This window comes from Drosophila subpulchrella, chromosome 3L (genome assembly GCF_014743375.2).
Source record: "Drosophila subpulchrella strain 33 F10 #4 breed RU33 chromosome 3L, RU_Dsub_v1.1 Primary Assembly, whole genome shotgun sequence".
NCBI lineage: Eukaryota > Metazoa > Arthropoda > Insecta > Diptera > Drosophilidae > Drosophila > Drosophila subpulchrella.
The window spans coordinates 17,300,072-17,315,453 of record NC_050612.1 but is presented as its reverse complement, the minus strand read 5'-3'; the positions used below and the strand labels follow the sequence as shown (position 1 = coordinate 17,315,453).

Sequence of the window (15,382 nt, the reverse complement as noted above, 5' to 3'; positions counted from 1 at the left end):
TCATGTGTGATCACTGATCACGTTTAAAATCGATTAACGAATAATCAAAAACTTACCTCGGCAGAAAAATGAAATAAACTCGTGAACAAATGTTCAATGCAATAATTTTTCAAAAGTTTCGACGTCGGTTATCCCAACAAGAGTGCATCGATGAACTTAAAACATACATTTAAGTTGTGAAGCACCATCCTAAAGCATTGTGAAAAACTGGTTTAATGAATTCAATCGTGGCCGACGCTGTCTCGAAGACGAAGGTCGTCCAAAAACCAGAGAAAATAAATGCCGTGCATAATGCAAGATGGTCATGTGACATACCGAGAGATAGAGAATCGACAGCTTGGATCCTTGAAAACGACCGAAATCCAAGGAAAAGCCTGTTTCTTCGGTAAATCTGGCCATGTGGCGACTGTTCCGCTTAAGCAACGTAGGACGGTCAATTTTGAGTGGTACTCCACAATTTGATTTCCTGAAGTCTTGAACCAAAGAAGACGGATCATTGTGCACCATGAAAAGCAACTCAAAATACGACTTAAATAAATACTTAGTATTAGCAAATATCTTAAATTCAGAAAAATTTGTTCCAATGTACAGTGGTACAATTGCCCTTTTTTTTTGGCATATAAGCGAATTTTGTTTGTATAACCTGCACACAACAAACATAGTTATGTAACTATAAAAATATAAAAACCCATAAAATATAGTTCAATAACTAATTTTTATAGTAAATATATAAAACAAGGAAGAACGCTGTAGTCGACTGCCTCGACTATAGCTCAGCTAAAAAGACTCCAAGGGAGATGAAAATAGTCTCGGGCGGCTTTTTTAGGCCAATCGATAGGTATTGAGGCAACCAAAACATTTTGGTTAAGCTTTATTGTCTAGCATCAACACTGTGGGAGTTACAATTAAATTTTTTTTTAAAAATAGATAAATACATTTTCAAAATAGTATTAAGATACAATATCGGAATACACTCATACACTCATATTACCTTTATCAAGCTAATAATATTTGTTTTTCGGCCATGATAATGATATGATATTTTTCGATATGTACTTATTTTAAGCTTTTTTTTTTGCGTTATGGGCGTTTGTTGGTTTAGTGTGGGCGTGGCACCCTGCTTCAATAACCATGCGCTGCGCGAGAAGCTCAAGAATATAAACTTTATAGCTTTTATAGTTTCCGATATCTCAGCGTTCATACGGACGGAAAGACAGACGGACATGGCTAGATCGACTCGGCTAGTGATGCTGATCGATAATATATATACACTTACAAGGTCGGAAATTCTTCCTTCTACCTGTTACATACTTTCCGACAGACCTAGTATACCCTTTCACTCTACGAGTAATACTTGCTTTCCAATCTGTATTATATTGTTGGTCACATTTGGTCTAATGGAATTGGCGAAATTATAGCAATGAATAATATCAACAGCAAATAAACGCGTATACTTCGGTTTTGCGTAAAAGTAAAATCTACAAATACGTCCAAACTGGTGTAAACAGACTACACAAAGCACCGTAAAAACCCCGAAGAAGTGTAACTGGAACAAAATCCATAGATACTCTGAGGGAACACATCTGTGTTTGCTTGGACCCAAACACTTCTCCTGGGCACTATAAATATACACCCGTTCGGTCCATTGACATTAGTTCCCGATTCACTAAGAACACCATCGCAATGCGCTCCCTCCTGGCTCTTTCCCTGGTCGTCCTGGCCGTGCTGATCCTGCAGAGCAGCCAGGTTTCCTCCGCTTCGTCAACAACCTCCACCGAGGCCGCAACCACCACCACCACCACTGCCGCCACCACCACCACAACCACCACGGCCTCCTCCACCACCACCACCACCACAGCCGCCACGAAGAAGAAGCACCGACGCCGACGTGTCATAATCAGACGCAGGGTCGTCCGCCGGAATGAAGGGGGCAGTCGCCGGAGGGCTGGACAAACCCAGAGAAGGGTCGACCGCCGACGGGTTGTCGTACGCGTTCGCAGGACGGCCAACTGAGCTATCAACTAAAAATACGTCTATAAGATTTTATCATGCTTCTGGTTACTCGAAATAAATCAATCACTAAGTTAACGGCTTTAGAATCATTATTTACCAATTCTAAAGCAGTACAGGTGTTGATGTTGCCCAACCTCGAAAAAAACTCAATTAAAGTTAATTACAGTGAAAAGAAAGCGCTTTTAATAGCATGGGCTAATATAAATACCAAATGGATTGTAAATACATTTTTCCTGTCTTCTTCCACGCAAGGAGAATTCTTTTTAGCTCGAATTCTGTAAAGGAAAACATTTATCATAGCACACAAAAAGGAGTGGTCTTCTTATCTGTTGATTTGATTTCGTGCATTTTCACAAAGTTGTAAGCTGTGGCTCCTAGAGTTTTATTGGTAGAATAGCCATTTTACTTAAATTATATGTCCGATCTCAGGAGACTTTTTAAAATAGCTCACCAAATGTAAATACAATTCTGAACAGTTGAATTCGTTGAAAAACACTGCAAGTATCAAAATTGTACAACACCATATTATTCATTTATTTTTAAAAACAATGTGTGAATCATGTTCAAATAAATATCGAAGTGCAGAAGGCTGTACCGCGTTCTATGCGTGTTTCTGTATAGTAGTAGGGACTATTTTCGTAATCCTTAATATTATAGGTGTTATTTTTCAGTCTTTAAGACTTGCCTTAGCGGATAGCACACCCATTTTTCCGACAGACGCAATTGTCAAAGTCGGTATAATATTTCAGTTGATTATGGTAATTATAGATACTTTGATTTGCATGACGTATATTTTAGCTGGGATACTTATACAGAGGGGATTGAAAAATAATGTAAGTATTATATCTAATGTGGTTCCCATTTAAACTATTCGTTGTTTTTTCCTCAACATAGAATATGGGAATGCTAAAGAACGGAAAGTGTCTCAGCTATGTTTTTCCAATAACAAACTTTGGGTTAATTTTTCCATTAGGTAAGTAAATAAAGCTGTAATATGGAATAACAAACATAAACACTAACAGGTTAATTGTGGCAAATGACTTGCAGACCAATTTTTAGTAAATAAAAAATGATTTATTTGGGCATGCAAATTGAGAATTTTTGTACTCAAAAATTCAGCATGAACAAAAATTCTCACTTTGAGTGCAAAATACTCACTTTTAGTACAAATTTCTCGAAAAATGTGTACTTAAATTCAGTACATCCTCACATTGAGAATACAAATACTATATTGGAGAACGTCATAATTTTCTCTGTGTAGGTATCTGATAGTCGGATATAGCGTTTCTCTGGTTTTAATTTTTATTTGACTATTATTGCAACTTTGCGTTTTAGGCGGTAAACTATGATCCTGCTGTTACACAGTTAAAATTCTATTTTATTAACTAAGCGACATAATTGTACCCCGTTACTCGTAGAGTAAAAGGGTATACTAGGTTCGTCGTAAAGTATGTAACAGGCAGAAGGAAGCGTTTCCGACCCCATAAAGTATATATATTCTTGATCAGGGTCACTAGCCGAGTTGATCTAGCCATGTCCGTCTGTCCGTCTGTCAGTATGAACGCTGAGATCTACAATACAATAGGCATGCAGATTCCTGAGATTCCTACGCAGGGCAAGTTTGTTTCAGCAGAGCGCCACGCCCTCTCTAACGCCCACTAGAATAGAAATTTTTGATAAAATGTATTTTTCTCGTCAATACCTATCGATTGACCCAAAAAAAAGTTTGCCACGCCCACTTCACTTTAGATTCCGTAACCTGCTACTTCCTTTTCGAGAATCTAGTATACCCTTTTACTCTACGAGTAACGGGTATAACTAACAGTTATAATTGATAGTAATCTGAAAGGTGCAAAAGGTGCATTTAAATGAGTTAGTCTCCGCTCTGACCTTAAGTGATTTTTATATTGTATATTCATTTACTTAGTTGTGCACATTTGCTCCGTGCTCCGAATTTGCGATTATATGGACGAACGCCGGAAATAAGATAAAATGAAATATACGAGATTTTAATGGTGAACCTTTGATGACTGTCATGACTCACAATTAATAATGTGAGTATACGCCATTTGAATTGCTTAATATCCAGGAATAAATTAATTTTTGGTGGTGCAAGTGTATGTTACCCCTAACTTCAAATTATTCATTTTGGTTCTCCACAGGATAGTTTATAATCTGGAACTGACTTAGACAGATTTCGCAACCGAATCATACAAATAGAAAAGGTTCCTATTACTTGTACTGTTTTTAAAGTTGCTCTTCGGCCGAAGGCAATATGGGCACAGCACCAATGTCGGCTGAAAAAAGTTTCTAGTTTCGACTTAAATCCTTTCTGGTAAGTTACTAAGTATTATTGCTTAAACTGCCTTTATGTAGTAATTTTTAAGTGAATTTTAAACAGTTTTAAAGGATACCAAAAAATATAAATATAAGAAAATTTGAGCAGGTATTTAGTTTCATTTAAATCAAAACAAATGTTAAGTAAAAAATTCTTAGTTTAAAAACAAATGGTATTGCAGGATAAAATCGGTCTTAGGTCAAGAAATTTTTTTCTTGAATTTAAATCGTTTTTTCCTCAGTAGAAAATTTATAAACTCCCTTTTTATTTATAATAGAGATTGCCAGTCAGATTATATCCGACGTTTATTTCATTCTGAAACCGCATTGTAATTATTTCGATTTCTTCGACAGAGTTTGGAAAATTTTGAATGAATAGCAACAACAACAAAGAAGTCTGCGTATGTTCCGCTTTGCGTAAAAGTAAAAATTCCAATTACGTCCAAGTTGGTGTAAACAGCCCCGTAAATACTGAAAGGTATTGTAAGAATTGGGAAACACATCTGTGTTTGCGTGGAGACAAACTCTTCTCCTAGGCACTATAAATATACACCCGTTCGGTCCATTGACATTAGTTCCCGATCCACTAAGAACACCATCGCAATGCGCTCCCTCCTGGCTCTTTCCCTGGTCGTCCTGGCCGTGCTGATCCTGCAGAGCAGCCAGGTTTCCTCCGCTTCGTCAACAACCTCCACCGAGGCCGCAACCACCACCACCACCACTGCCGCCACCACCACCACAACCACCACGGCCTCCTCCACCACCACCACCACCACAGCCGCCACGAAGAAGAAGCACCGACGCCGACGTGTCATAATCAGACGCAGGGTCGTCCGCCGGAATGAAGGGGGCAGTCGCCGGAGGGCTGGACAAACCCAGAGAAGGGTCGACCGCCGACGGGTTGTCGTACGCGTTCGCAGGACGGCCAACTGAGCTATCAACTAAAAATACGTCTATAAGATTTTATCATGCTTATGTTTACTCGAAATAAATCAATCACTAAATTAACGGCTTTAGAATCATTATTTATCACTTTTAAAGGTGTTGATGTTGCCCAACCTCGAAAAAACTCAATTAAATTTAATTAGAGTAAAAAGAAAGCGCTTTTTATAGCATGGGCTAATATAAATACCAAATGGAGTGTAAATACATTTTTCCTGTCTTCTTTCACGCAAGGAGAATTCTTTTTAGCTCGAATTCTGTAAAGGAAAACATTTATCATAGCACACAAAAAGGAGTGGTCTTCTTTTCTGTTGATTTGATTTCGTGCATTTTCACAAAGTTGTAAGCTGTGGATCCTAGAGTTTTATTGGTAGAATAGCCATTTTACTGAAATTATATGTCCGATCTCAGGAGACTTTTTAAAATAGCTCACCAAATGTAAATACAATTCTGAACAGTTGAATTCGTTGAAAAACACTGCAAGTATCAAAATTGTAACGGCTTTAGAATCATTATTTATCAATTCTAAAGCAGTAAAGGTGTCGATGTTGCCCGACCTTGAAAAAACTCATTTAAAACTTATTATGGTACAAAATGGTACCCAGTGAAATTTAAATCAGCTTTTCCTTGCCTTTTCTACACAAGGAGAACTTGTTTAACCTTAACGGAATGGTCTTATTTGATGCGAGGTTTCTTTCATTGTTACGCACAATCCCTTTACTTTCTCCAGCTGCTCATAAAGGGCAGGTTGGTTTCACCTCACTTCCCCACCCTTCCGTACGTAAAAGCTTAATTCTAATGCTTTCCAAAACAGTTTTCACTTTGGAAATTAATTACTGATAACGGTAAGAAATAGGCTGAGTCTTAAACAAAGGTTTTACCCCAGATTAGAACATGAGAATACGGTAAGAACATAAATAAGTGATCTACAGATTTTATATTTAACATGCTAAGCTTCTGATCAGGATCCACAGCCGAGTCGATTTAGTTTGACTGACCGTCCTTCTGTTACTGAGTTTGTGCTATGCTCATTTCATAGAGCTCCAAATAAATTTGCAAAATATCGAATTTCTGCTAACTTTAATTTATGGATTTATACAAAGTTTTAAACTGTGGCTCCTGCAGTTTTAATGATAGAATAAAATTTTTACTTAAAAGTTATGACCGATCACAGGAAACTTTTAAAATAGGTCATCAAATGTAAAAAATTCTGAACATTTTTCTTTACGTTTTTAAACGAATTTATCGTTGAAAAACACTGCGAGTATCAATATTTTTCAATACAATGTTATACATTTATACATATTTTTAAAAACAATATGAAATCATGTGCTCAAAATCGAAGTGCAGAAGGTTGTGCAGCGTTCTATGCGTGATTCTGCATAATAGTAGGGACTGCTTATGATCCTTTTTTTCGTAGCCACTATTTCTAATGCACTGAGAATTGTCCGTGTGATAAACGATCCTATATTTTGGGATAAGTATTAGGAAAAATTTGTTGATATGCTGTGGTGCCCTTCAATATATGGTAGTTGGGAAACTTATACAGAAGGGAAAGCAAAAGGATGGCAAATATTATATTTTATTTAATCCCCACGTAAACAATTCGTTGATTTCTTCCCAAATATAGAATACATTTTTAATGCTAAGGACCGGAAAGGCTTTTAGCTATGTTTTCACTATATTAACCCTTATCTTAGTTTTCCCAATGTGCAAGTTAACAGGGCGTGTTTTGGAATGACAAACAGAACCACTAATATAGGTTAAATGTCGCAAATGATTTGTTTCCTAATTTTTCAATAAAACAAAAAATGATTTTTTTGAGCACGGTCAATTAAATGGATCTTGCAAGTCAATTTATACTTTTATGATATGCTTGTAGCAGCCTTGTTTCGGAGTGACGAAGGCTACTACTAGAAATTGAAAATCTGCAGTGATGTTCCGATCATAACGAATTATTCACGAATCAAAAGGCATCGCAAATACTAAAATGATTGCATTGCAACTCATTTAAAAATTTCAGTTGATTTGGGAAAAGGAGTGTTGAAAGTGCAAAAGCAAAATTTAAGAAAATTGGAGATGCTGTGGTCATAAGGGAAAGGTGCCCCAGTTTATTAGGGTGGTTGAATTCATTGATTTTGGTTCGGCACGCTACAACAGAAAATGCTCGTGTTGCTAGAAGCTTAAATATCTTCCTGAAGCGTCACAAAAGTTGATATCAGAACTTTATGTTGAAGGTGCAATCGACACTATTTTTTTTTACCGCTTTAATAGGTGTTTTTGGTTTGATAGCGTGATCAATTTTAGTTTGAAACTTGCATAGAATAGTATAAAGAACAACTTTAATTGTAATTTAACTAACATATAGTATTTCTTGAGTTCCTCAGCGTCTTATTTTTATACCCTTGCAGAGGGTATTATGATTTCAGTCAGTAGTTTGCAACGCAAGAATATATAGTGACGTATCTGCACTGTGATTTCTCAACGGCCACCGTCTGTAGCCATGTCCGTCTGTCCGTCCGTTACTGCGCAAATTAGTCTCTCAGTTTTAAAGCTATCGGGCTAAAACTTTCCCAAAAATCTTCTTTATTTTGCAGGTAGTATATACACTAGTCGGTATAAGTATTTTGACGAAACAAAAGTTAAATATACTCATAATTTGAACTTACTTCTTCTAAACTTTGGCATCAATGGAAAGGTAATTTAAATGCCGTTTAAATGATACAATACATTTCTTAACCTTTTCAGTACTATTCAGTATAATAAAGGACGAAATTAGGTAAACATCTACTTTTTAAACTTTTTTCCTCGTCTTGAAAACTGAAATTTTTTGATGCAAAAAATTTCTCCAAACAAAAATAATAATAACTACAAAAAAACAAATTTTTTTAAAATTATATCTTTGGTTTTTTTTCCTACGCTTGGAAATAACATTTTTTTAGTTAGATCTGAATATCGAATTTAATTTTATCAAAATCGGACGACTATATCATATAGCTGCCATCGGAACGATCAGAAAATTGGTGGAAAAATAATAAGAAAAAAATTATTATTTGGTTAAAACTTTATAATGAATGGTTCGATATCAATTATTTTGGGCATTTAGGTGGGTATTGATAATAAGAACAAACTCTCATTTAAGTCGTCTCCTTCATTGCGTTGCAAACTTCTGCGATACATTTGCGAAGATGTACAAATTAATGTTACGACACCCAAAAAAAATCTTCGAAGTGTCAATTTGATAAGTGTGGGTGAAAATGACACTACACCTAGGATCATATTATTGGGATCAATTTGATTCTAAATAAGTATCAAAAGTATACTACATTGTTTGAAAAATCATATTTGACCCTAAATAGTGTCAATTTGACAACAACCGTGGATACTTCGATACCGATAAAAGCTTTTTTTGATTGTTTGTCTGTCTCTGGTGCGAAAGGTCCCCGGTTCAAGTGCGCGCCGATGCTCTACGATTTTTGTACCCGTTACTCGTAGAGTAAAAGGGTATACTAGATTCGTCGGAAAGTATGTAACAGGCAGAAGGAAGCGTTTCCGACCCCATAAAGTATATATATTCTTGATCAAGATCACTAGCCGAGTCGATCTAGCCATGTCCGTCTGTCCGTCTGTGTGTCTGTCTGGATGAACGCTTAGATCTCGGAAACTAGAAGAGCTACAATACTGGGATTAGGCATGCAGATTCCTGAGATTCCTGCGCAGCGCAAGCTGAAATGTATTGTTCTCATCAATACCTATCGATTGACCCAAAAATAAGTTTGCCACGCCCACTTTAACGCCCACAAACTTTAAAAAATCGTAAGTATGAACGTGGATGTCTCGGAAACTATCAAAGATAGAGAATCGGGATCTCAGGTTTAGATTCCGTAGCTTTGTACGCAGCGCAATTTTGTTACGCGAATATGCCACGCCCACTATAACGCCCACAAACCGCCCAAGCCTGTGGCGCCCACAATTTTCATGCTAGATAAAAAATTTTAACTGAAATGTATTGGTCTCGTCAATACCTATTGATTCCGCCGGTAGGTGGCGCATTTAAATCTCGCTTTGCTGCTTGCATATCTCCATTTCCCTTTGGTCCCTTAAGCTGAGTAACGGGTATCTGATAGTCGAGGTACTCGACTATAGCGTTCTCCCTTGTTAAGAATAATATCTCACATTTGTCTATCAATTGTAATAAGAAAGTTCTTTTTAAAACGTTTCCAGATTTTAAATAAAAAAGAAAATAAAGTTTGTCATGAGCGGGACTCGAACTACTAACCATCAGGCCCGTGTATCAAAAACAATGCGCTAGCACTCTGAGCCACGCCTATATCTTTTTATCAAGCGGCAAAATGCTTTTTCTTGACAAAAAAGCTTTTTTGTAGAAAACTTTTTTTAAGTGGCAAAGTGATCCTATATTAGGGTCAATTTGATGTTCTTCGTATCAAAGATTTTTTGACACTCAATAGTTCACATTGACACCTAAATAATGGCATATTGATGACGATTTTTTTTGGGTGTAAGCTATACAGGCTTTGTTGGGTCAATGATACCACTACCCTCCGCTAGGTGGCGCGGTTTTAGTCTAGAACAGGGGCCTGTGCCCCAGAAATAGCGAAAAATTACCGTCGATGGATCGCGATTTCTACTGAATTTACGCGCAGAAATTTTTTTGCGGAGATGCGTTGCAATGATTTAGTAAGCAAGAAAAAAGGCAGGAGCCACAATTTTTTCGCGATTTTTGGGGCACAGACCCGGCCTAATATATATACTTTATAGGGTCGGTAACGCATCCTTAAATCTGATACATACTTTCCGACGAATCTAATACACCCTTTTACTCTGCGAGTAACGGCTATAGAAATGCAAGGACCAAGGAAGATGCTGGTATACCCGTTACTCGTAGAGTAAAAGGGTACACTAGATTCGTCAGAATGTATGTAACAGGTAGAAGGAAGCGTTTCCGCATCAGCAATGTGCCACGCCTCCTCTAAAGCCCACAAACTACCATAACACTAAAACCCGTCTAGCGCCCACTTTTTTAAATATTTTGTAAAGAATATTTTTTTGTTTTTACTAACAATAACCATCATTCATTAAAAAGTTATAGCCAAATAAAAATCAATAATTTGCTTATTTAATCTAGCTTGCACACCACACGCAGCATATCACCTGATTTCACTAATACGCCACCATGCCGCAACGGGCGCTTTAGATTAATGGGCGCTATAGGCTAGGTGTGTTAGTGAAAAACGCCGATTTTCTGCCAGTATATCTTCATCTCTCTCGCCCTCCCTTTAGCTGAGTAACGGGTATCTAATAGTCGACTCAAGAGTTTTCTCTCGTTATTTCTTGAAACAACAAATCGAAAATTATTTATTTACTTGAAGTATTTATTTATTCCTCAAAACAAAATAGTCCGGAATGCAGTCTGCACTTGCTTGGGAACTCGATAAGGTCTTGGTGAAGACAACATTATCTTGAACTCATGTCTAAAGCCCACATAGCTTTTGTGTCATAGCCTGCTGCATAAAATAAGCAGCAATCATAATACGCAGAGATCGGCTGTAAAGTTGCCTTGATCCCGATTTCCACTTGAATTTGCCAGAATCTGAGACGGGTTTCTCACACGGACAGCCTATTCGAACAAATTCGTCCATTTGGCACGACCCACACCCAATAAAATCGTCCTTATTGTTTTTAGGTATTAACATTTGACAACCAAGTTCGGGTGACCAAACACATATATATAGGAATTCTCCATCTTGTGCTGTAAGAAAATGTTTGTTAAATCAATAAGTATTAGCTGCCGTATTATAGCTCACCATCAATTGTCATATTGCTAGGAATGCACACGTCCAAGTCCGCGGTTAGCGGGGCAAGTTCAGAAGAACCCATCGATAGCAAAGATTCTTCTTGAATCACAACATGGTCCACATCACTTTTAATTATGCATATGCCCTTATTGTACTTAGTACAGTCTCCACACATTACAAGTTCTTTATTAAATGAGGCACATGTGGTAAACAGGAAAAGAGCGTGAATCAGAAAACTAAATTTTCGAATTTTAGACATTTTGAGGGAAAACAATTTTGGCCCCGTCTTTCTAAAAACAATATTGACTTTAAAATAACGTATATTTCAAGGACAACTGGTTTTGAAAAGCTTAAAGAAATAAAAATCAGCTGTGATGATCTGATCATAGCGAGTAATACACCAATCGATGAAGAACGAAGAGGAAAAACGCTATAGTCAAGTACCTCGACTATCAGATACCCGTTGCTCATCTAAAGGGAGCAAAGGAAAATGGAGATATGCAAGCAGCAAAGCGAGATTGAAACGCGCCACCTACCGGCGGTAGACAGATTTAAGCGTTATCAATCGATAGGTATTGACGGAACCAATACATTTCATTATCTAGCATAGAAATTGTGGGCGCCACAGGCTTGGGCGGTTTGTGGGCGTTAGAGTGGGCGTGGCATATTCGCATAACAAACTTGCGCTGCGTACAAGGCTACGGAATCTCAATCTAAAATCCCAGTTCTCTATCTTTGATAGTTTCCGAGATCTCAGCGTTCATTCGGACAGACGGACAAGGCTAGATTGACTCGGCTAGTGATCCTGATCAAGAATATATATACTTTATGGGGTCGGAAACGCTTCCTTCTGCCTGTTACATACTTTCCGACGAATCTAGTATACCCTTTTACTCTACGAGTAACGGGTATAAAAAGTAAGGATGCCATGTTGCTTATTTCAGATATCTTAACAATATTACAAATTAATATGACAACTTTTTCCCTTGCTTTACTTAGAAATTAGAAAAAACTTAGAAACTTAATACATATTGTTTCACAAAAGTGATGATACATTTAAGAATAATCGCGATCGTATCTGTTGTGTTTTGACAATTGTAACGGCTCTTTTTTCCTATGTTTTTGTGTGCCTTGCTTTCCATTGGTGCAATTCTTGGCACATCAAACTTGAGTAGGTGCCACAAAAATGTCGCGTAAAGAGCTTACGGTTGAGGAAAGAAAATTAATTTTAAATTTACACGTAAAAGAAAGAAAATCCTATGCAGAAATAGTTAAAATTATGTCTAGAAGCCGGTCCACAATCCAACATGTGATAGGGCGTTTTAAAAACGAGGGTCGGATTGAAAATACTCGAAGAAGTGGCCGTCCACCAAAATTGAGTGATAAGGACAAACGCACCATAAAACTCATTGTGGACAAGGAACCTTTCCACCCAGAAACGATCTGTAGGACAATAAAAGAATTCGGCTTTGGCTCATATACACCACGCAAGAAGCCGCACGTGTCATGCCTATAAACCAAAATATACGATTAAAACGTAAAGCACGGTGGAGGAGGAGTAATGGTTTGGGGTTGTATGGGCTCTGCAGGCGTCGGGAACATGGAATTCATTTACGGAATTATGGATCACAAAATGTATATCGAGATTCTTAAAAGGAACTTAAAGCAAAGCGCAAATAAGCTTGGAATTGGATCATCTTTTAACTTTTACCAAGATAATGATCCAAAACATACGGCCTTAAATACTCGCCTCTGGCTGCTGTATAATGTTCCGCACCTGCTTAAACCACCTCCGCAGAGTCCCGACCTAAGCCCCATAGAGCACGTATGGAATCAACTTGAAAAAAACATAAGGGGTCGCGAGATTCGCAATAAAACGGATCTAAAGGCAGCGCTACAGGAGGAGTGAAACAAAATGGACCCATCTTATCTGGAAGCATTAGTTTCATCCATGCCAAGACGACTTAATGAAGTCATTAAAATAAAGGAATACCGCACGAAATATTAAATTTAATTTAAATCGGTTTAATTAACTTTTAGTTAACTTTATAGAAGGTGTATCATCACTTTTGTGGAACAAAATGTATTACATTTTTAAGTTTTTCCTAATTATGAAGTAAACTATGGGAAAAAGTTGTTATATTCATTATTAATATTGTTGAAATAAACAACATGGCATCCTTACTTTTTTGTTTATATTTTAATAAAGGAGTTATCGTTAACCAAAGTATAAATCGTCACACTGTATTAGACTCTTGGAAAATTATGTAAAAGGTAGAATAAGTATCAGAATCCACCGATACTGTCAGCGAAAAGGAATAGGTCCAATCTCTGGCTCTGAAATTGAATTGCAATTTGAAGTATTCTTTTTTAAAGAAACGAAATAACAATAATAATAACAATATTTCCTTCTACTCTCGGAGTCATGACTTACCAAGAAAGAAAATAGTCTATGACCCCTTAAATGTTAAAATAATTTATTTCCTTGGACCTCGATTTTTTAGATTTCCACTGCAAAGTCTTGTGGTGGTCATCCTTGGTCACGTGAGTTCTTAAAGAATCACTGTGCATCGAGGATATTTTATTCGCGGTTGTGGGAACCGGCCTGCTATAAAAACAATTAAAGATTCTTGTCGGGTTTTTGAGAATGTTTTTTATTTTGACAACAAATGAAAAACTCATGTTTCTTATTGCACAACACTTAAAATCTTAGGCAAGGCTACTTTGAAACTAAAATACAAGAGAAGCATCCATTTCCGCGGAAAAACATTAGCGCCAAAATTCGTAAGAAATCGCATTCCATTGAGGTCAATTTTTTCGCGATATTTGGGGCAAGGACAAATTAACAGTTTTACAAAAATTGCGGTGAAATTAAAATAAATAGTATTTACGTAAAGTTGGTTGGAAAGGCCCAGCTCTACCGGCAAGGAAGCCAAAAGAAGAAAAGAAAAGGGAGAACGCTATATTCGATGCCATCAATTATCAGATATCCGTTACTCAGCTAAGGGGAGTGCAAGGTAGATAGAGATATAAAAGCAGAAAAGCTTCTGTTCCCAAGATTGCACACTTTATTGGCTTACAACTTTTTATTGAATGGCCCTAATTGAACCATTTTGGCATGTAGTTGGAAAATGAAATGCAAAAAAAAATCTCATTTAAAACGTCTATAACAAAAAAAAACCGGTCTAGCGCTCAAATTATAATATTTTGTTTTGATTATCGATACCTATATATCTACGTGCCAAAATTTTTTCAAATCGGATCATACAATAAGAAGAGTAACGTGTATAATAAGTCCCAAAATCTAGCTATTTTTGGTAGTGCAAGTGTATATAACACCTGACTTTGTTCAAATTATTTCTTTTGAATTGTCAACAGGAATGTTTTTAATTTGTTTCTAAGAATTTGGGAAATTTTGGAATGAACATAGAAGTATGCGTATGTTCCGCTCTACGTAAAAGTAAATATTCCAATTACGTCCAAGTTGGTGTAAACAGTATCAACAAAGCCCAGTAAATACTGAAACGTACTGTAAGAAAGACCATAGATACTCTGAGGGAACACATCTGTGTTTGCTTGGACCCAAACACTTCTCCTAGGCACTATAAATATACACCCGTTCGGTCCATTGACATTAGTTCCCGATCCACTAAGAACACCATCGCAATGCGCTCCCTCCTGGCTCTTTCCCTGGTCGTCCTGGCCGTGCTGATCCTGCAGAGCAGCCAGGTCTCCTCCGCTTCGTCAACATCCTCCACCGAGGCCGCAACCACCACCACCACGACTGCCGCCACCACCACCACAACCACCACGGACTCCTCCACCACCACCACCACCACAGCCGCCACGAAGAAGAAGCACCGACGCCGACGTGTCATAATCAGACGCAGGGTCGTCCGCCGGAATGAAGGGGGCAGTCGCCGGAGGGCTGGACAAACCCAGAGAAGGGTCGACCGCCGACGGGTTGTCGTACGCGTTCGCAGGACGGCCAACTAAAAGTCGAAGCCGGAAAATGTAAATCGGTTTCGATCACATCGATATTTTTATGAAATTGGCTAAATCGTTAAAGTGAATAAATCTATGTAACGCAATAACTATTACATCTGTGATATGGACAAAATAATATCTACTTAAGGACCTTAAGTATCCGGTTTATCTTTTAAGGTTCTGGATGAATTGGTTTCTTAAAGTCAAAACTAGAAAAAGGAATTATAACTGGCCAACATTTTTAAAACCTAAACTTCAAAAACTCTCGTAGAACACCATTTTCCCAA

The 15,382-nt window shown here is 37.5% G+C and overlaps 2 protein-coding genes and 1 long non-coding RNA gene across 8 annotated transcripts in view; 1 reads left to right on the top strand and 2 right to left on the bottom strand.

Moving 5' to 3' along the window:
- LOC119555515 (gamma-aminobutyric acid receptor alpha-like) overlaps window positions 1-15,382 on the bottom strand; it is a 31,491-nt gene that overhangs the window by 5,142 nt on the left and 10,967 nt on the right. The window lies entirely within an intron of this gene.
- LOC119555522 lies at window positions 2,481-5,352 on the top strand. Of its 3 annotated transcripts, XR_005219892.1 has the most exons (6): window positions 2,490-2,628; window positions 2,685-2,846; window positions 2,908-2,986; window positions 3,941-4,067; window positions 4,176-4,348; window positions 4,705-5,352. It is a non-coding gene; the product is annotated as an uncharacterized LOC119555522 (long non-coding RNA). The 3 variants fall into 3 exon arrangements; XR_005219893.1 differs by having other exon boundaries at window positions 2,481-2,846; window positions 4,181-4,348; XR_005219891.1 differs by having other exon boundaries at window positions 2,481-2,846.
- LOC119555521 lies at window positions 10,665-11,423 on the bottom strand. The gene is made up of 2 exons (XM_037866946.1): window positions 11,118-11,423; window positions 10,665-11,062 (listed from the first exon to the last, which is right to left on the bottom strand). The coding sequence occupies exons 1-2, from the start codon at window positions 11,365-11,367 to the stop codon at window positions 10,785-10,787; spliced, it is 528 nt and encodes a 175-aa protein (XP_037722874.1). The 5' UTR covers window positions 11,368-11,423; the 3' UTR covers window positions 10,665-10,784.